Here is a 20,217-nt window from a genome sequence, read left to right on the forward strand (position 1 = left end):
AATTAAGCAATAATGTTGAGGCAATTATCTAGCCCACTAGAGGGAAACCCCCCCTTTCCTCAGGAGGGGTCTCTGCTTTCCTGAAGCTTGTGACATACCCGTGTGACAAGTCCCCTTTCTCAGGGACAAACCTCCCAGAGCAGCTGTCCTCCACCCCACCAGCCCCCCAAAACAAAAACAGTCACCACCAGAGGGGCAAGATTCTCATGAAGAGAACTGGCATCAAAGGAAAGCCAGGAGAGAATGGGTAGTGAGAAGATGGTGCCGTGGGCCATCTGGCCAGACCAGGATGTTCAGAGCCTGGTGGTCTAGAGGCAGGCTGTGTTCTCACTGAAGAGGCACCCAAGGGGAGCGGGACCCCATGTCCCTCCTTCCCCTGTTTCTTAAGGCCAGGACTGGACGAGGAAAGGAATGGTGGGATTATACCACCACCTGCAGAGGACCTGGCAAGGACAGACCCCTCCACCCCTGCCCCCTCACTGGTCTATTAGAGCCCTGCCTACTAGCAGGTTGGACTCAAAAGTGGTAACAGCAAAAGCTTGGGGGTCCCATGGAGACCCCACTGTCATCCTCTTGGTTCCAGAGAACTGGGTCGGAGCTGGGACCTTGCTCATCACACACCTTTGCATCATGGTACGTAGAAGAGACTGGGCTGCCTCTGTTGTCACAGTGATGCTTAACTCCAGCTGCCGGCGACAACTGGGGTCTCCAGCCGCTGCTCTAACCTGGTGATCCGCAATTGGATCTTTGGCGCGGCAGCTAATTGGGTTACATTTCACACAGAGGAAATGGAATCGTGGAGAGGGGCTTTATCCAAGAACTGGGGGCAGCAAGCAAAGGAGGAGTGTCTAGGCAGCCTGATTTACCCCTGACCCTTCAAACCTCAACGTCATCAAGTTCTCATATTGAATCTGTTTGCTTAAAGTTCCCACTGTCTCTAGTAACTGTTCTTCTAAACAGTTCAGATACAGAATCTGACTGATTAGAAGGAAAAAAAAAAAAAAACCCAAAGGAATGAAAAAAAATCAAGCCAGTTCACAGAGAAGGAAATTTTGGGTTGAGTTGGCAGCCCTGGGGACCTCAGGGGATTCATAATCAGTTTGCAAATTACTCAAAGGAAAGTGTTAATACTGGTTTTTTTTGCCCTACAAATAGATCCCAGAGATAGCTGGTAAGGCTAAGGAAGTGCCTATCACTAAAGATGAGTGTGCTACATGCTTAGGATTTTTGACACCTGAACTATGAGGTCATACTTCAGCTTTGGTGATCATTCATGCTGCAGATGAAGGTAACAGAGGAGACTCAAAGAATGTTCTTTAAAAAGCCACATACATTTGGCTACTGTGGGTAGACTCTGCCCAGTCAAGTAACGCACATTCCTCAGTGGTATTTTCTTTGCTCATCTGGGCATCTAGAAATAAAGAGAAGGTCAATACTGGAGGAAAAAAAAATCAGTCCTGTTTTATGAAAAACTGAAAAAGCATTGGAAACCAATACAGAAGTAAGATAATTGGGATTATTTTTTATAAACAAAGAGCACTCTTGGATAATTCTAAACATTGGCATTATCTTACACCATAGCTGGATATAAGCACTTTCTGATGAGCTTTTCCTATGTTAGAAGTGAGTCTGCGATCTGGCTTTTCAAGTCTCAACATTATTTCCTGATGCTTAAAGACAAACGCTGATCCTCGTGTTCACTGGCAATTAATTAGTACCTTGAATTCATCCCTCAGAGCAAATGTGTTCACAATTGGCCATAAGAGGTGGCTTTTCAAAGTAATGTAGAGGGATTTAATCCCTTGATTCCCATTACTACGAGTAAGAGTTGTGAGCCTATATCCCCTTTCAACTGACCCCAAATTCACCCCCTGCTGCCTCAGAGCACCAATTAAATAATAAAACCCAAACCAAACCATGGTCAGATGTATTTCATTTGAGGACAGAGTTTTATAATTTCCCTTATGCCAAGCAAACAAACCCATCTGATGATATATACAGAAGGATTCGGTTTGAACAAAGAGAACACGCATCTCAAAAGTCTGAACATTTCTTGTGCTATTTGTCAGGAAGTTTGTAATGTCAAAACACTGTGTTCTTCTGGGAATGGGAAGACAAGGAAATAAACTCTGGCTCCAGATTGCTGGAAATGCAGTTTACGTTGTTGGGTTGTTTTTTTCCTTTCATTAAAAAAAAAGATCTTTTAAGACTCCAGTTGATTCAGTGAAATGTCAATTGTTCAGTTATGTCCGACTCTTTGTGACCCCATGGATTGTAGCCCATCAGGCTCCTCTGTCCATGGGATTTTCCAGGCAAGAATACTGGAGTGGGTTGCCATTTCCTTCTCCAGGGGATCTTCCCGACCCAGGAGTCAAACCTGGTTCCCTGCATTGCAGGTAGATTCTTTACCGTCTGGGCCACCACTTCTTAAAAATAGGATTCTGATGGGAATAGACTTCAGCGAGTAGGAGGCTAAACTGCATGAGGGGAAGATAGCTCTTGAAAGATTATTGGATATTTCTTAGCCCAAACCACCTCTGAAAGAGTGCCAAGTTCAGTGGTCTCTGGAGCAAGCAAAGCCAAGGACCCCATTCTGGTCGTCTTTGAGATGAGGTGGTCTTCATGGTGACCGGAGCTAGGGTTCTGCTGTCGTATTTGAATATAAAGATACAGGCTGGACAAAATGAAGCAACGGTTTTACTTCTGTTCCTGTTTCTACTTCTTTTTAGTTTAATTTGAGGAGGGAAGGAATGAAAAGGGGAAGAAAGAGTAAAAAAATATGAGGCTAATAAAAAACGCTCTCACATGGAGGAGATATATATCATGGAAAGCCACTGGTCTAATATCTCTATCTTCAGTAGTTCAAAATTCTCTCATTTTACTCAAGAAAATATTGCTGACATTACTCCACCACGTTGGTTAGAGTTGGAAAAACCTGGTAGACACAAGTGAGGGAATTAACTTCTGTCATTATGGAATGTTGAGTAAAACAGTGTCCCGGGGCTGCTGGCTGGACAGGCATCAGTGTAGCTATCAAAATAACCCCCTTAAGCTCCCTATTCAGCATTTTCTGGGACAGTGTGGGTGTGTTCTCACACACGTGTGTAAATATGCTGGGAAATGGGAAAGACAAGTAGCAAACTATACTTCCAATAATGAAAACATTACTTTTTTCCCCCACGAAAAAATCAGACTTGGTAATGATAATCTGTTGGAAGCATCATTTAAAAAATTTTATGAAACTACAAGGTCCATTCTAAAGAGATTATGAACTAGGGACCAGAATGCTTATTTGAATATATTTTGAGTCTGAAGTTTCCTTGTAAAAATATTCACAGAAATTGGTGGACATTTTTTCATATTTTTACGTACAACTCGATGGCTCTCATTTACAACATAAATCATTTAATGTAACATTTGCAACCTTAGAAAGGCAGACATAGTTAATCCAAGTCAGTTTATAAATTCCAATTTCACATGGATTAAAAACTGCAGATAAATTAAGTCACAATAATATCCTGTACATGCATTAAGGCTGGTGACTGCTAAAGTGTCTTGGGTATCTACAAACAGGAAATCACACACAGATTACTGGGTTTGGAGAGTGTCTACATCATTAAAAAAAATCTTGCCTTTTTTTTTTTTTTTGGTGATACAGATTTCAACAGTAACTCTGGAAAACTGTGAAAAATGTTATTTAAAAATATATATGTATATACTACTGCACAGTTTCAAAGATGTGGTTCATAAATAAGGTTGGCTGCACTGATTAATTTGATAACAATTACTGCACTTCCGAGGTGATTTAAACACGCAGTGACTTATACTCAACATTAGGCACTGGTCATATCCTTCAAGCATACTACAGTTTTATGGTAGCTGTACTGTACATATATATTTTTAAATGTATGTATTTATACAAACTGTGTATATTATGTATGGGATGTCAGAAATGTACACATCACTGTTATGTAATACACACATCTTTGTTGTAGATAAGAGGGTACATTTTAGTGCAGAAAAGCTCACTGCGTTGATTCCACATGTTCAATCCAATACACAGTTTGTCAACTTTTCAGATTTTTTTTTCCAGTACATTTCTCTTTAGATAGTGGGTCCGACTTTCCGTTTGCAATTTGAAAGTTTCCAGAAATAACGTTTTAACAGAACCTCTCTTCCCAAACACAATTCTGCATGTGAGTCTGATCTGTGTCGAATGGTAACAAATCCCACATTTTAATCATGAATATATTTGGGTTCCTCTCTTTCAAAGATATTTCTAACAATTGTGATCCAGGTCCATTCAGGTCATGGAGGGATAAGGCCAGTTGAACTTGTACTGAACTTCTGAAGAAATAATGTCTTCAAATAGAAGGGAATGATGATAGACATTCCACATTTAAATGGGAGGCTCTCCCAAAGGATATACAGGGAAGGGCGAGCAGTGCTGTCTCTCGGGGGTGGGACAGCGTACTTCCAACTTTACACTTGTCTGCATTGTTTGAATTTTCACCATGAGTGTCTATTAGTTTCATAACCAGAAAACACAAGAGAGCTATTTGTACTTTGAACAAAACTAAAGAAAAGGAACCAGCAATGATCAGAAGATGCTTCCTTATCAAAAGCACTGATGCCAAAGCAAGGAACAACCACTCCCCAACATGCTCCACCAATGAAATGCGACTGTGAGAGCAACGGCACGCTGCGACTGCCCCCAGTCCACTGGTTTCATGTTTCGTTGGAAATGACTGCGGCTCACGGCATCCTGATGTAGGGCTGCTGGCACAACCAGCTGGAGGCAGCCTGTGCCTTGACTTGTGAGCACACTATGTGGATACCACCATGTGGCCTGGGGCTTAAAGGTGAATAAGATCAGAAAGGCACCCCAGGGATGCACAAGGGACACTGGGGGGGGGGCATCCTTTTATGTGAAAGTCTGAACGTTTCATCAGAATTCAGCAACAGTGAGTAGAACTAAGCCTCAGTCCTCCAAAAAATAAATAAAAATTTCTTAAGTTAGATCCCAATGGGAAGGGGAAATCTAGTAATAATTAGTGAAAGGAATGTCAGAAGCACCTCGGTTGGATAAATGTGAAAAAAGAAGTATTGTTAATATTTCCAGCTGCTTAAAGGCCAACACCAAATGCAAATTTCACAAAGCCTTCACTTGTTCATTGAAATGAATTTCAAATCACCAAAGCTGTTCAATCACTTGCACAGTTTTGAATCAGTGCTTAGAGCTAGGGAATTACAGCAATCTGATTTCCCACCCACAGATCAGGCTGACGAAAATGTTAATATTACAACCAAACCAGTGAGACCATTAGCATCTGATATACATGTTTTACGTTACCATCACCTTGAAAAATGGATTATTCCATGTACCCCATCACCTGTCTTTCTCAGGCTGTCTTAGGGTAATTTTGTCAAGTGAGAGGCATCAAGGTCATTATTTTTATTTTTAAAGCATGGCAAGGTATATCCTCCTTTCCAGGAGTTTTTCTTTTCTTTTTTTTTTTTTTTAACCAATATCTTTGTATTCAAATATATTTAACAAGAACACTAAATCTAGGATATGACAAGAGACAATAAAAGAAATAAATTTCAGCCAATAAAAGAAATTTCAGACAAACATTGTAAACAAAATGATGAAAAAAACTAAAATGTAAACTTAATTAAAAAAAAGCAAAACAAAGAATCGGGGGAAGACATACGCGTACTGGATGCACGGGGGCTTAAGCATGGTGTTCGGGTCACTGCCACCCCAGACAAACTGCAATCACTACAGGGATCTCCTGCTCTGTGGTGAGCAACCTGCTTATCAGACCCTGAAATACATCCCCCAGGTCAAAAACGCATTCAAGGTCCGCACGGCACTTTCCCCAAAAACAGGGAGGATTAGACAGAATCACGGCAGCAAACAGTTCTCGGCCTGACAAAGCAACAGACACAGATTCCGATGGAAGGGACACCCTAGACAATGTCCTCATTTGGCCAAGAACATGGGTAAGAAAGCTCTCAGAGAAAGAAAAGGCTTGTTGAAAAGTTATCGGCTGACAAACCCACGGGGCTCCACAGCCCCTGGGGTCACAGTGGCGAGAGGAAGAGACACACGTGCCGGCTGGGCTCCTGGCAGGTGCAGAGGGTTGTTTCTCACCGAGCCCGGGGACACAGCTGCTGCTGCTTTCTTCTGGGTGAGTTTTCAAAGACATGGAGGTTTGTTTTTTTTCCACCAAATCTCAGGGTCAGGGTCATGGTCATACTATTTTGGGGGGCAGGGCAGGGAAGGCCCATGGAAGTCGATTCATTTGCGTCTAACACGTTTAGTTGATAGTAGAGTTGGAGAATTGGATGGAGGAGGGGAGGGACTAGACAAAAGGCAGGGTATTTGGTAACATGCAATCTAGTAAACGTCCAGCACAAAAATAACTGACTTATTTTCATTATTCAAATACCCATTAATACAGACAATAAAAAAATAATGGGAGAAAAGTATATTAATACTGAAAGTAATCAACAGTATAAGAACTGGGTTCATCTTAACTGGCAGTCAAGCTTTTGGTGTGCTATATTGCACCTGGTTCACTAACCCATGAGATTTTGGTTGAATATTCTAAGAAGTCACGGTTTAGCTTGAACTAGAAAGTGTGTGTGTGTGTGTGTGTGTGTGTGTTTTCTCTGATCAGAAACGTCAGATCACTTTGTCTAACCTGGGATTCTGGAAACTAGACAAAGACATGGTCTAGAGAACTGTTGTGTCCTACACACCTCCACAGGCAGCTTATTCCACACCCACACACACAAACACACATGCCCTGGGAGAAAAGACTGCTGTTCGATGCTGAAAAATATTCACCGCCTTTCAAGAAATGCTGTGGCCGGGAACGTGGGGAGCACAGTGTCCAGAAACGCTGGGCGATCCGTGGAGACGCGCGCACGCCGCAGCCAGGGGGCAGGTGTCTAGGCCAGGTGGGCGCTGTTTCGCAGCCAGTGCAGGCCCTGCTGGGAGTACTGGACCAGGTGCTCCATGCTGCTGTGCAGGGTGACCGGCCCCATGAGCAGGTCCAGGTCGTTGAAGAATTCTGGTGAAACAGAGAGGGTCGTCAGGGGGATACACGCTCAGCTCCCGGTCCCATCATATGACGTGAGCCCCCCAGCAGAGAGCTCACCTACGTCCCGAGAAGCCCTCGACTGGCGACTACTAATTCAAACCAATGACATCTATTCAGCCAGAAAGCAAGGAAAACTGACTTCCCCGGGCAGCATTCTCCTTTGTGCAGTGACACCTGTTACCCTGAACTTGGCCTGAACTTGGCCTGAAGCTGTCAGCCTTTCCACTGTACTCAACTGTGTTAGGTGCTGAGCCCCTGGGGCAGTCCAAGGCTCCTGGAGGCAGATCAGGGATGGGTGTTTGTTTTTCTCTTTTGGCTTTTGGAACAATCAGCTTGTATACACTCTTTTATTTTTATTATATTGGAGAAGAGTTAATTTCCAATGTCGTGTTGGTTTCAGGTGTACAGCATAGATTCAGTCATATGTGAAATATGAGTCAGCTTCTTTTCCCTTATAGGTCATTGCAAAATGCTGAGTAGAGTTCCCTGTGGTCAGAGTAGGTCCTTGTTCACAGATGGGTTCTGAGGCATCTCTACTGAGGTTGCCAGCCAGTCTGTGAACCTTCTCTGGGTTTGTCCTTGCTTTAAACATGTATCATTGCCAAGGTGCTATGCTAGGGGCCCAAGGGTGGAGTCAGAGAGGGCACCAAGATGAAGAATGCATAGGCTCTGCCATCTCAGAGACTACAGTTTAGCAGCTGACAGAGACAGATCAATTCACGTGACTGCCACGCTGCACCGACCAGGGCCGCTGAAGAGCACTCTCTGGAAGCAAGAATCTGGGGAAAGTGTCTGTCGCTCAGTCGTGTCTGACTCACGCGACCCCAGGGACTGCAGCCTGCCAGGCTCCTCTGTTCATGGGATTCTCCAGGCAAGAATACTGGGGTGAGTTGCCATTTCCTTCTCCAGGGGATCTTCCCGACCCAGGGATTGAACCCTGGTCTTCTGCACTGCAGGCAGATTCTTTACTGTCCGAGCCACCCGGGAGAAGGTTTTGAAAGGTGCTCCTGGATGTGCTGAATGAGGTCCGCTAGGGAGGCTCAGAGAAGAGCCAGGGTCCAGGTGGCAGGGAGGACAGCGTGGCAGGAAGCCAGGAGCAGAGCCGGGGAGGAGGGGCAGGTTGGGGGAAGCCAGGTGGACTTCAGACTGGAAGCGTGGCTCTGCTGAGGGACAGGTGGCAGCTGGTGACACCATCTGGAGCCTGGCCTGCTCAGGTTCTCCCAAACCGGCCCTAGAAACCTTTGTGCATTTGTCCTTGCTCTTTTATTCACCTGTGACACCCACCCCGACTCCATCTCAGCTACTCGACTACTATCAAAGTCCTGTTCTGTGCCAGCTCCTCTAGGGGGCCTGTCCTGCTGGTCTTGGCGCCTGGCACTGACCTCCTTGGCTTCCCCTCTGGGTTTTTCTGGTTACACCATCCCTGAGCTGCTGTTATGTCCCATCTGGTTACATGATCAGTTTCATGTACTCAGGGCCCAGCTGCCTATCTGTGCCACTGGTTCTCATCTCATCATGAACTCCTCAGTCTTAGCCTCAGAAGCACGTTACCATGGGAACAAAACTGTCACTCAGTACTGGAGAAAGAGCAGGAACTTGGTAGGGAGAACATTAATAACATATATACCAGTCAGGGCTTCCCTGGTGGCTCAGACAATAAAGAATCTGCCAGCAAAGCAGGAGCCTTGGGTTCGATCCCTGAGTCAGGAAGTACCGCTGGAGGAGGAAATGGCTACCTATTCCAGTATTCTTGCCTGGAGAATCCTGTGGACAGAGGAGCCTGGCACACTATAGTCCATGGGGTGGAAAGAGTTAGACATGACTAAGCGACTATCACTTCATTTTCTTTCATAACAATGCATGTCTTAAAAGAATCTATACCTGTTGATCTCAGCATTCTACTCCTATCAGAAGATAATCAGAAATATGAACAATGATTTATATGAAGCTATCTATCATACTGTTATTTGTAATAGTGGAAGAAAGTGGAAGTAACATAAATGTTCAACAGCAGGGGAATGGTTTGAGAAATTGTGATTACTTTAAGACTGTATAAAGTAGCTCAGCTCCCTAGTAGCTCAGACAGTAAAGCTTCCTCCTGCAATGCAGGAGACCACGGTTCGATCCCTGGGTTGGGAAGAGTGCCTGGAGAGGGAAATGGCAATCCACTCCAGTGGATTCTTGCTTGGAAAATTCCATGGACAAAGAAGCCTGGCGGGCTACAGTCCATGGAGTCACAAAGAGTCAGTCGGACACGACTGAGTGACTAACACACACAGCGACTGTATAACCACTATTAGACAGTGTTACAGAGCCATCATAAAGGGTGTTTGTGAACTAGTCTCATGAAAATCTGCCTGATATAATGTAAAATGAAAAAAAAAGGATGCAAAACTGTACATGATCTTATTTTGGTAAAAATCCTGCATATTTGGAGAAGACTAGATGACATTTCAATAGAATGTTAATAGTGATAAGATTGTTGTTGTTTAATTGCTAAGTTGTGTCCGATTCTTTTGTGACCCCATGGACTGTAGCCCACCGGACTCCTCTGTCCTCGGAATTTCCAGGCAAGAATACTGGAGTGAGTTGCCATTTCCTTCTCCAGGGGATCTCTCTGACCCAGGGATCAAACCCAAGTCTCTTTCATGGCAAGTGGGTTCTTTACCACTGTGCCACCAGAGAAGCCTGTGATAAGATTACTGATAATTAAAAATTTTTTTTCTCTATTTTCTGTACTTTACAAATTTAGCCATCGTTACATACATACCAGTTTAAACATGCTTTTATGAGTAAAAACAAACATTATTTAAAAGAAATAGAGCTACTGTATAGCTCAGGGAACTCTACTAGGCTCTCTGGTGACCTAAATGGGAAGGAAATCAGATAAAAAGGGATATATATATCCACACAGCAGAAACTAACACAACATTGTAAAGCATCTATACTCCAATAAAAATTAATTAAAAGGAAAGAAATACAACTTACCCATAAAAACCTTTTTTTTTTTTTCAGTTGTAACCAGCTATCATTTGAATAGGCAATAGCATTCATGTGTGTGTGTGTGAAGTCACTTCAGTCGTGCCCAACTCTGAGACCGTATGGACAGCAGCCCACCAGGCTCCTCTGTCCAGGGACTCTCCAGGCAAAAACACTGGAGTGGGTTGCCATGCCCTCCTCCAGGGGAGCTTTCTGACCCAGGGATCGAGCCGTGTCTGGGCATTTCAGATCCCCAGCTATGGTCTAGGCACTGTGCAGGTCTTAGGGTTACAAAGTTGAATAAAACGTCATCCCTACCTTCAAGGACCTCACTGTCTACAGGAAAAACATACGTGTGCACATCTATATAACTTGTATCTGTATCATTGGTTCCTGTATCATCTCTAACCCCGCCTCTATCTCTATCTTTCCCGCAGGAATGATCAAGATAGGCAGAGGCACTGGAAGTGCCGAGGAGGGGGAGAAGTACAGCTTCTACTTGGGTGCATGATGCCGTCTCACCCAGCGACGCCCAAGGATCAGGCTGTCTCCCCGAGCTGTGGCCGACCCACGCACAGCTCCCCCAAGGTGCAGGCACCTCTGTTTTCCTTGGCTAGGTTGTCCGCCATCTCCCAGTAGTCGTAGCTGTGGAGGATGCTGTTGGTGATGCTCACGTGGTTGGCCGCCATCTGGTGGATGCGCTGCGGGATGCTGACGATGGTTGATGGGGACAGGGCGTTGCTGTTGGACAGGCTCCCCTGAGAGCCCACGGAGCCGGTGGGGGATGGGTTGGGAGACATGGGGGATGGGGTCCCAGTGCTCCTGGAAGGGGAGAGCATGGAAAAACAAGAGTGGAGAGGTTAGTACCTGGTGAGGCAGGGCGGCCCCTCAGGGCACTGTAAACAGTACGCGCGTTGCCCAACATCGTGTGTGTGTGTGTGTGTGTGTGTGTCTGTGTGTGTGTGTGTGTGTCTGTGTGTCTGTGTGTCTGGGGTGGGAGGGCTCAGCTGTGTCCAATTCTTTGTGACCCCATGGACTGTAGCCCATCAGGCTCCTCTGTCCACGGGATTTTCCAGGCAAGGATACTGGAGTGGGTTGCCATTTCCTCCTCCATGGGATCTTCCCGACCCAGAGCTCCATCCCATCTCTTGCATATCCTGCATTGGCAGGCAGGTTATTTACCACTGAGCCACGGGAAAGCCCTTGCTCAGCTTCATGCAACATCTCATTTATCACCTTCACTTTGCAAAAATGAACTTACTTTCCACTGGCCCCCCATGGAGATGGGGCTTGGGCAGCTTTAGATGAATTCTGCAAGAAAACAAAAATGTTGACAGTGAGTACCATCTGCTTGAGTTTAAACAGCCCACAATAGCATGCTCTTAGTTGACCACTGAGAGAAGCAATGACAGACTCTGTAGATAAAATGCAGGGTCACAGAAACTGGACCTGGGAAGTCACAGTTACTAGGCTTTTGGCTTCCTCTCTGCAGGACAGTAGGGTGGCAGGCAACTCCCCTCCCACACATACACTGAGAACATCTTATATTTAAATGTAGGGCATATTTGCAGAACTGTTGACATAATATTTAATGCCTGAAAATATATGAGACCATCAACTGTTACTGTTTTCACTTGGGAAACTTTAAAGTATTTCTCTTAAAGGAAGTTGCTCTTGAACATGTCTAAAAGAATAGATTAAATGTATTTCCTTAACAGAGACTGAATTCAAAAATTCTGATTTATTTAAATATCCTGATTTAGGATTTGTTGCCTGAGCCAGTTGTTTGCATCAGGCATTTAAAAGACACTTTGCCTGTGGCAAGGGAAGTTTCTAAATGTACAGAGAGATTTCCTCCCTGAGAGTCCAATGAAGCTTTCTTGGACACAAATCTGTGAGATTGTTAAGGACAAAAATGGTCTTTATAATACGGATGTCAATGTTCCCTTCCAGAAACAAGAAAATATAATAGCCTCAGCTTGGTTCCCCAGAGACAAAATGCTTCTTTTGGTTAAAAAGAATTTTATGAAGTGGTGACTGAGTTTTAGATTTTAGCGGAGGTGTTATCAAAATGGTGAGAAATGGCCTTACACGTGGGAATTGTGCAACATTGCCTTCAGGCCTCTTGCATTACAACTGAGGTCCCGTGACTGTAAAAAACACAGGTAGGGGCAAAGTCCTGTTTTCCAGAGCCAGTGGTACTGATGAAACTTATTTTTTATGAACCAACTATCATTGGTTCCTGGTGGCTCAGAAGGTAAAGAATCTGCCTGCAATAACGGAGACCTGGGTTCGATCCCTGGGTTGGGAAGATCCCCTGGAGAAGGCAATGGCTATCCACTGCAGTATTCTTGCCTGGAAAATTCCACTGACAGAGGAGTCTGGAGGGCTACAGTCTAAGCCATCGCAGAGTCAGACATGACTGAGCAACTAACACCAATCATTGCTTCCTAAAGTTTTCATAATCTCTGAACTTAAGTAGTATTGAAGTAGCTTTGATTTAGGGTATCTACCAGGAACTTCTGGAGGGGGAGATCTGATTCTGAAGTTATGATCTTTGTTCATTCTGTACAGCTTCACAGACAATCCACATACATTAAGAACTTGGATCTCTTGAAAGTTCTGTGTCTTAGAGTTCGGATTCCTTCTTTATTCAAGTGCTTTGCTTTACTATAATAACTCTTAAGTAATAGCTCTTCAGTCAGTTCAGTTCAGTCACTCAGTTGTGTCTAACTCGTTGCAACCCCATGGACTGCAGCACACCAGGCTTCCCTGTCCATCACTAACTTTGAGTCTGCTTAAACTCATGTCCATTGAGTCAGTGACGCCATCCAACTATCTCGTCCTCTATCGTCCCCTTCTCCTCCTGCCCTCGATCTTTCCCAGCATCAGGGTCTTTTCCAGTGAGTCAGTTCTTAACATCAGGTGGCCAAAGTATTGGAGTTTCAGCTTCAGCATCAGTCCTTCCAATGAACATCCAGGACTGATTTCCTTTAGGATGGACTGGTTGGATCTCCTTGCAGTCCAAGGGATTCTCAAGAGTCTTCTCCAACACCACAGTTCAAAAGCATCAATTCTTCCACACTCAGCTTCTTTATAGTCCAACTCTCACATCCATACATGACCACTGGAAAAACCATAGCTTTGACTAGATGGACCTTTGTTGGCAAAGTAATGTCTCTTCTTTTTAATATGCTGTCTAGGTTGGTCATAACTTTTCTTCCAAGGAGCAAGTGTCTTTTAATTTCATGGCTGCAGCCACCACCTGCAGTGATTTTGGAGCCCAAAATAGCTCTTAGATTCTAAATTTTTGAAAACGACTTAAACTTAGGCACCCAAAGTAAACAGAGACTCTTAAGTGTCAGTACTTGTCATTATAACCCACGATTGTCAGTGGACTAAGACAGTTACCTTTATGGCTTAGCACCTGGATACTCTACATGCACGGCCCGGCTATCTGATGGACATGGACCTCCAACACAGCCGGGTCATCAGAAATCATCTCCAAGAAGTGGAGGTTGGGGATTAAAGATCTAAAATGATGACTGTGGGGACTTCCCTTGTGGTACAGTGGATAAGAATTTTCCTGCCAGTGCAGGGGGGGACACAGTCTGGGAAGATTCCTGCTCCGGGCGTGGAGCAACTAAAAGCCTGTATACTGCGCTAGAGCGCACGAGCCGCAACTACTGACGCCTAGGCGCCTAGACCCTGTGCTTTGCAACAAGAGAAGCCACCGCAATGAGAAGCCTGGGCACCTCAAGGAAGAGTAGCCCCCACTCGCTGCAACTAGAGAAAAATCCACTCAGGAACGAAGACCCAGTGCAGCCAAAAACAAATGTAAAATGATGGCTGTGTATCTGATAAAGAGCTGGTGGAGGCAGAGATGGTATAATTTCTTGTTTCTACAGTCAAATGGACAGCAAAGAGGCCAGAAGTCTCAAATAAATTATTATGTCAGGTCCACTTCACAGCAGAACATCAGGGTTTTTTTTTGTCTCCCGTCCTCTTTCTTCATTCTCCCAATGAAAATGATTTCATTCCATAAAAAAGCGCAGTTTCCAATTCTATCCTTTTATGTGCACAGTGCTATTCCAGTGCCTCTGGGTTCTACCAAGCCATTTCTTATCATTTAAAATAACACCTTTATTAAAAATTAAATTAGTGACTGGAGATAGCAAAGAGGAGTTACTTCTAAGAGGAAGAAGCTCTGCGTGAACACGAGGAATTTATGTTAGCTATAAAGATGGACCTCCTAGGACGCTGGGGTGGGTAACAGGATCTTCTTTCTCTAGGGGCACTAGAGGGGATAAATTAGATGGGTTCTCAGGCTATTCTCTAAGCCCTGAATGCCATGAGTAGGTCGTAAATGGGGGTTAGTGTAGATACCAGACGGCTCCTGTATTAGCCCCAAATCAGTGGACTCTGCATTGAACATGTCCTTGACAGGGAGACAGCTGGGTACAACATTCTGCCCGTTAGCCAGACAGTACCTTGAAATAGTCGATAAGTGCTTTTGAATACTTGACAGCGTGATCCCTTTTGAGTCGAAACATCCTCCAGTACAGGAGAGCCAGGCATCGGTAACTGCAGCAGGGAGAGACAAATGAGCGGCCCCCGTGCCAACAATCTTGTTCCAATGCACTCAATGTTCCTAGCATGATCATATATATATTAAACATTTCTATACACAGGTATCTGACCTTCCTATTGGTTCAATAGGATTCAAAATTTCAGTTACTCCATTAAAAACATCCCTTCATATAAGAAAATATGTATAAACAACATATATACTAAACAATATAAATATAAATATGAATCAATAAACTGTGTATATATAAATAAAGAATATAACTACAAATGAATAGCTTTATTGCTTCTCCGTTGGGACTAAGCAGCTGGCCATTTCCTTCTTCCACCACGAGAGGGCAGTCTCTCTCCACTAGAGAAGTGAGAAGCTTTAGCACAGCGAGCTCTGCTTTCTGGGTGAACTTCAGGGCAGCACTACCTTACTCTGATTTTCCCCGGACATCTTGAACTTCTGGCCGTGGGTCGTGGCTTTGTTGAAAGCACAGCCCTTCTACCTGTTTTTGTCACCTTCACTTTTAAGTTAGTTTACTGAGGGAGAGTGGATACATGTATATGTATGGCTGAGTCCCTTTACTGTCCATCTAAAACTATCACATCACTGTTAATTGGCTATACTCCAATATAAAATAAAAAGTAAAAAAAACCTACTTTACTGGACTATAATTAGTTCATATAAAGTAACAGATATGAATGTGTTTTATAAATGATTAAAAATTATGCTGGGAGTAGTTTATTTTATAGTTTATATATTTGTTATTTACATAGCAGTAATCCCTCTTATATAATATGAACTAATCATAGTTAATTTATTAATCCTAGCATGAACGTTAAAGTTTGAAAAGAGCATAGAAAGCACTTCCCGAGCCATATCAACTACTTCCTGGTGCTTTTCACTCGTAATTATTGGCTAACTCAGATATGGTATTGACAGAGTAGAATACCAACCTAGAAAATACAACTTAATGGTCTCAAATTTTATTTTTTTTATTTAAATTTTAAAATTTATTTTTATTTTAATACAATTTTTAAAGGTTACTTTCTATTTACAGTTATTACAGAATATTGGCTGCACTCATTCCCCGTGTTGTATTAATACAACATATCCCTGAGTAATAGCACATCAAGCTCTACATAAAGTGGTGATGGAAAACTATCAGAGACCCTCTCTTTTGTGTCTGTCGCTATTGCTATTATCACTGTCACTATTTTGAGATTCAGTTCTACGACTTGCAAATCAGGGTCTAGGGTGGAGTATGAACCGTCAGAGATAAGAGACATTTTGGTTCCTTATCACAGCAGGCGCTAACAGTGAAGTGCCCTGAGGAAATGTCATGGGGAAAATTATTGTTATTATAATCACATAATCATTATCATTTCTGTTATTATAGAAAAAAACCTGTTACATGTTGATTAACATTTATAAAGTCTTTGACTATCAAAGCGGAAGGAATGGCTCCTCAGTTTAACGTGTTGAGAACCTGAACACGCTGTTTTGACTCAGCCCTACTAATCCCACACGTAAAGAGACAGATGAATCATTCTGATTGCATCCAAAATGTTAAATATGAGAGATTACATTGGGCACAATTCCCATTCAAATGATTAAAATACAAACTTACCTGATTTTAGAACACACAGACACACACACACACACACAGAGGAAAGCGAGCCCTTGTGTCGCAGACCTGCTCACTTTTAGTCATGAATTCACCTCATGCGTAGGGCAGCAGGGTGCAGGCTCTCCATGGCTACCTCGAGAAATGCCTTCAGTTCGGTGTGTTAGAAGCATTGTGAACACAGCACGCATTTTGGCACCAGGTTACCAGCTTCGCCAGCGCAGAGGCTGGGGAGGCTCTTCTAAGCCGATATGATGTGCTTACCATAATGCAGCCAGCTGTTTATCCTCTGGTGTGGCATTGGGGCCTGAGTGGGTTTTTAGTCTCATGGCATACCTTAAAAGAGAAAAAAAAGGAAAGGAAAACAAAGAAATAAAGCTTTCTTACTAACCCATGGACCATCTTTGGGGATGGTAGTTCTGTTAGCTCTTCGTGGTGCTTGCTGATTTTATTGTTACGTAGTCCACTGACGCACATCCGACTCTGTGACCCTGTGAACTTCAGCCTGCCGGGCTCCTCTGTCCGTGTGACTTCCCGGGCAAGAATGCTGCAGTGGGTTGCCGTTTCCTTCTCCAGGGGATCTTCCTGACCCAGGGACTGAAGCCCTGTCTCCTGCATTGGAGCCACGCGGAAGGCCTGACAGCTCTCTCTTGAAAGCCAGCTGAGGTTGCCCCATTTCCCCTAACCGTGACAGTACTGTCACGACTAGAACAAAATGACTTTGATGACCATCTAGCTACTTCCTGCTTTTTAACAATGCAAGTCCAAATTCTACAGACGGTCAAGAGTGTTATCCATTGAAGCATTACCCATGCATATAGTGATGCATCCATTTTTACAAATTCTGATCTATGGCTGAGTGAGTGACTGAGAAGATGTTGGTAAAGTTCAACCCTTTCAGACCAATCTCCAGAAAAATGTTTACTCTTTGTCTTCAGATGAATACGTGGGTTTACCTTTTTTTTTTTTTTTGATTGTTACAAAACTCTTATTTTGACAGCAGTATAACTGTCCTGGATGCATGACTAGCAGATTTTATGAACTTTACTCAATCTCACTTTTTCTCTGAACCAGCTGTCTATGGTCATTCCTTTCTCCAGTAATACACCAGGTTACTTGCAGATCCTTGGAGAGACCTGAGGCAGGCTGGGGAATGGTCAGGGAGTCCTGGGTTCAAATCCCAGGTTAGTCACTTATTGGTCATGGGAGCTTACACAAATTAACATCTTTAAGCCTCCTTTCCCTTCTTTATAAAGTAAGATGAGTACTTTACTGCTGATCGCATAGCATCGCTGTAGAGATTAAGTGAAACAGTATCTGTAGAGCTCTCAGCATAGTGGGCTGGCTTGTTGCAAGCTGCTCAAGAAACGGTACTGTTATTACATTGTCTCCAACACATGTAGATTTGTAGTACTTTTAAAAAGTTTATTTTTTGCTAGGTAAGAAATGGATTTATTCAGATTCAGAGAAAAGCACAGTCCACAGACAGTGTGGGCCATCGCAGAGGGCGAGTGTGTAAAAATCTACTTATTTTTAATTAGAAGATGATTGCTTGACAATATTGGTTTGGTTTCTGCCATACATCAGCGTGAATCAGCCATAGGTATACTTACGTTCCCTCCCTCTTGAACCTCCCTCCCTTTTCGAGTGTATCCCCTTTGTTTAGTTTTCATAGGGTTATTTCTCACAGTTTATTGGTCTCAACATTTTCTACTCTGCATGAAGAGCGGAAACCTTACTTCCATGTTTATGCAGTTAAATAACATTGCCTTGAGCATCACACAGGTCTTCCCTGGTAGCTCAGGTGGTAAAGAATCTTCCTACAATGTGGGAGACTTGCTGGGTTTGACCCCTGGGTCAGGAAGATCCCCTGGAGAAGGGAATGGCAACCCACTCCAGCATTTTAGCCTGGGAAATCCATGGACAGAGGATCCTGGTGGGCTACAGTCCACGGGGTTGCAAAGAGCCGGACACGACTGAGCAAGTAACAGTGTGCATTGATCATCAGATGGCGGTATATTTTTTGTTTCAATCACTGAGCACTCTGGTTTATATAGCTCACGAGGAGGGTGGTTTATCGCACGTGCCCAGAGTTCTTCCCTTATGTTGCTTTTCCTTTCCTATTGGCCCAAGATTCCTTCTTTTGCCGCTTCCTTTCTGTTTGAGAAACTTCCTTTAGCCAACCTTCAAAGGTAGGTCTGTTAGATACAAGCTTTTCATCTTCCTTAGTCTGAGAATATTTTTATTTCCTCTTTATTCCTGAAGAACGAGGCCTCCCTGAATCTAACTGCACGGTTAGCCGGGTTTCCCTCCTTCAGCGCTGGAGACACGCCATGCCACTTCCGGCTTCCGCGGCGCTGGGCCGCACGCGGCTGCGCCGGCACCGGCGTCCCCCGTGGGTGCTGTGCCACGCCTCTCATGGCTTTCAGGACTTTCTGCTTGTTTTCCGTTTTCAGAGACGTAGTTTTGATGGTGTAGTGACATGCAGTGCTCTGGCTTTGGGCTGTTTGGAGTTTTCTCTGCTTCCGGAACCCGTAGGGTTATGTCTTTTGCCAAATTTGGCAAGTTTCAGTCATTACTTCTTTAAAAAAATACAGTTCTATTTATTTGCTGATTTTGGCTCTTGCTGCGTGGGCTTTTCTCGAGCTGCGGTGAGTCTGGAGCCGGAGTGGGAGGGCTTCTCCCGCTGAGGCTCCTGGGCTCAGTTTCTCTGGAGCACGTGGAATCTTCCTGCACCAGGGACTGAAGCCATGTCTCCTGCACGGGCAGGGGGATTCTTCGCCATGAAGCCCTAGCCATTACTTCTGTCACGTATCTTTCAGCTCCATTCTCTCCTTCGGGGACCCCAAGGACGACCTGGAGGGTCTGCTGTCATTGTGCTTGAAGCTCTCCACTTCTTTTTCAGTCTGGTTTCTTGGTTGCTTAGGTTGGGGGTAGGTTCTATTTCTTGGTCTCAAGTTCACTGATTCTATGCTCCGTCATCGCTTCTCTGCTACTGTGACCCCTCCAGTGAGGTTTATATTTCCGTTACATTTCTCAGTTCCATAATTTCCATTTGGTTCTTTTCCAAAATAACTTCTTCTTTGTTGAGACTTCAATTTTTTTTGTTTCAAGAGAATTTGTAATTGCTTGTTGAAGCATTTTTCTGACAGTTGCTTTAAAATCCTTGTCAGATAATTCTAACACCTGATTCGTCCTGGTTACTGGTGTCAACCAGTTGTCTTTTCTCATCTTGGCTGTGATTTTCTTGTTTCTTGGCATGACGAGTGAATTTCTACTGCATGTTAGACATTCTGCCTATCATGTTAGAAGACCCTGGGTCCTGTTTAAATATTTTCTTTTAAAAGCAAGTCATCCTGTTTAGGTTTAGCAGGCAAGTCCTAGCCTACTTCTGTGGGATGTGGTTCCAGTTACAATTTAATTTTCAGAGCCTTTGTGCTATAATTTTTTCCTAAAATTTTGGCATGTGGGATCTTTGTTTCCTGAAAAGGGACTGAACCATGTCCCACTGAAATGAAAGCATGGAGTCTTAACCACTGGACCTCCAAGGAAGTCTACATGGTGGAATTTTTGATTTGAGGAGATGGGGTTCCACTTGCCAGTGTGCCCCAGGCACTTTCTCCTTGGTGGAGAGCGGAATTCTCTCACATCCTTAGCTGGGCACCTGAGGCAGGACCCCACCTCCCCAAAGTGCGTGCTCCTGGCTCCCCAGAGTCTCTCAGTGGGGGAAGGGAGTCTCAGACCTGGTGGGCAACATGCAGTTTCAAGCAGTAAATTAATGTTATCTTCCAACTCAGGTAAGAAGAGCTCTTATTTTAGTTTTCAGGGCAGCTTAAGGGACTCTACTCAATCATCTAAAAAATGGACTGTATTTTCCACCCATGCAAAGTCCCATCCCTGGTGCAGAGTGGGTGTGCATGTCA

At 44.0% G+C, this 20,217-nt stretch overlaps 1 protein-coding gene across 2 annotated transcripts in view; it reads right to left on the reverse strand.

Annotated features, from left to right (window-relative positions):
- Positions 1-20,217, reverse strand: part of AFF3 (AF4/FMR2 family member 3) — a 576,000-nt gene that overhangs the window by 2,191 nt on the left and 553,592 nt on the right. For both annotated transcript variants that reach the window (XM_018054921.1, XM_018054920.1), the window contains 5 exons: positions 16,559-16,630; positions 14,582-14,675; positions 11,353-11,402; positions 10,690-10,913; positions 1,333-7,082 (listed from right to left, as the gene is read on the reverse strand). In XM_018054921.1, the coding sequence (XP_017910410.1) occupies positions 6,961-7,082; positions 10,690-10,913; positions 11,353-11,402; positions 14,582-14,675; positions 16,559-16,630 (562 nt within the window). In that variant the 3' untranslated portion in view covers positions 1,333-6,960. The remainder of the gene's footprint in view (positions 1-1,332; positions 7,083-10,689; positions 10,914-11,352; positions 11,403-14,581; positions 14,676-16,558; positions 16,631-20,217) is intronic.

This window comes from Capra hircus, chromosome 11 (assembly GCF_001704415.2).
Source record: "Capra hircus breed San Clemente chromosome 11, ASM170441v1, whole genome shotgun sequence".
NCBI lineage: Eukaryota > Metazoa > Chordata > Mammalia > Artiodactyla > Bovidae > Capra > Capra hircus.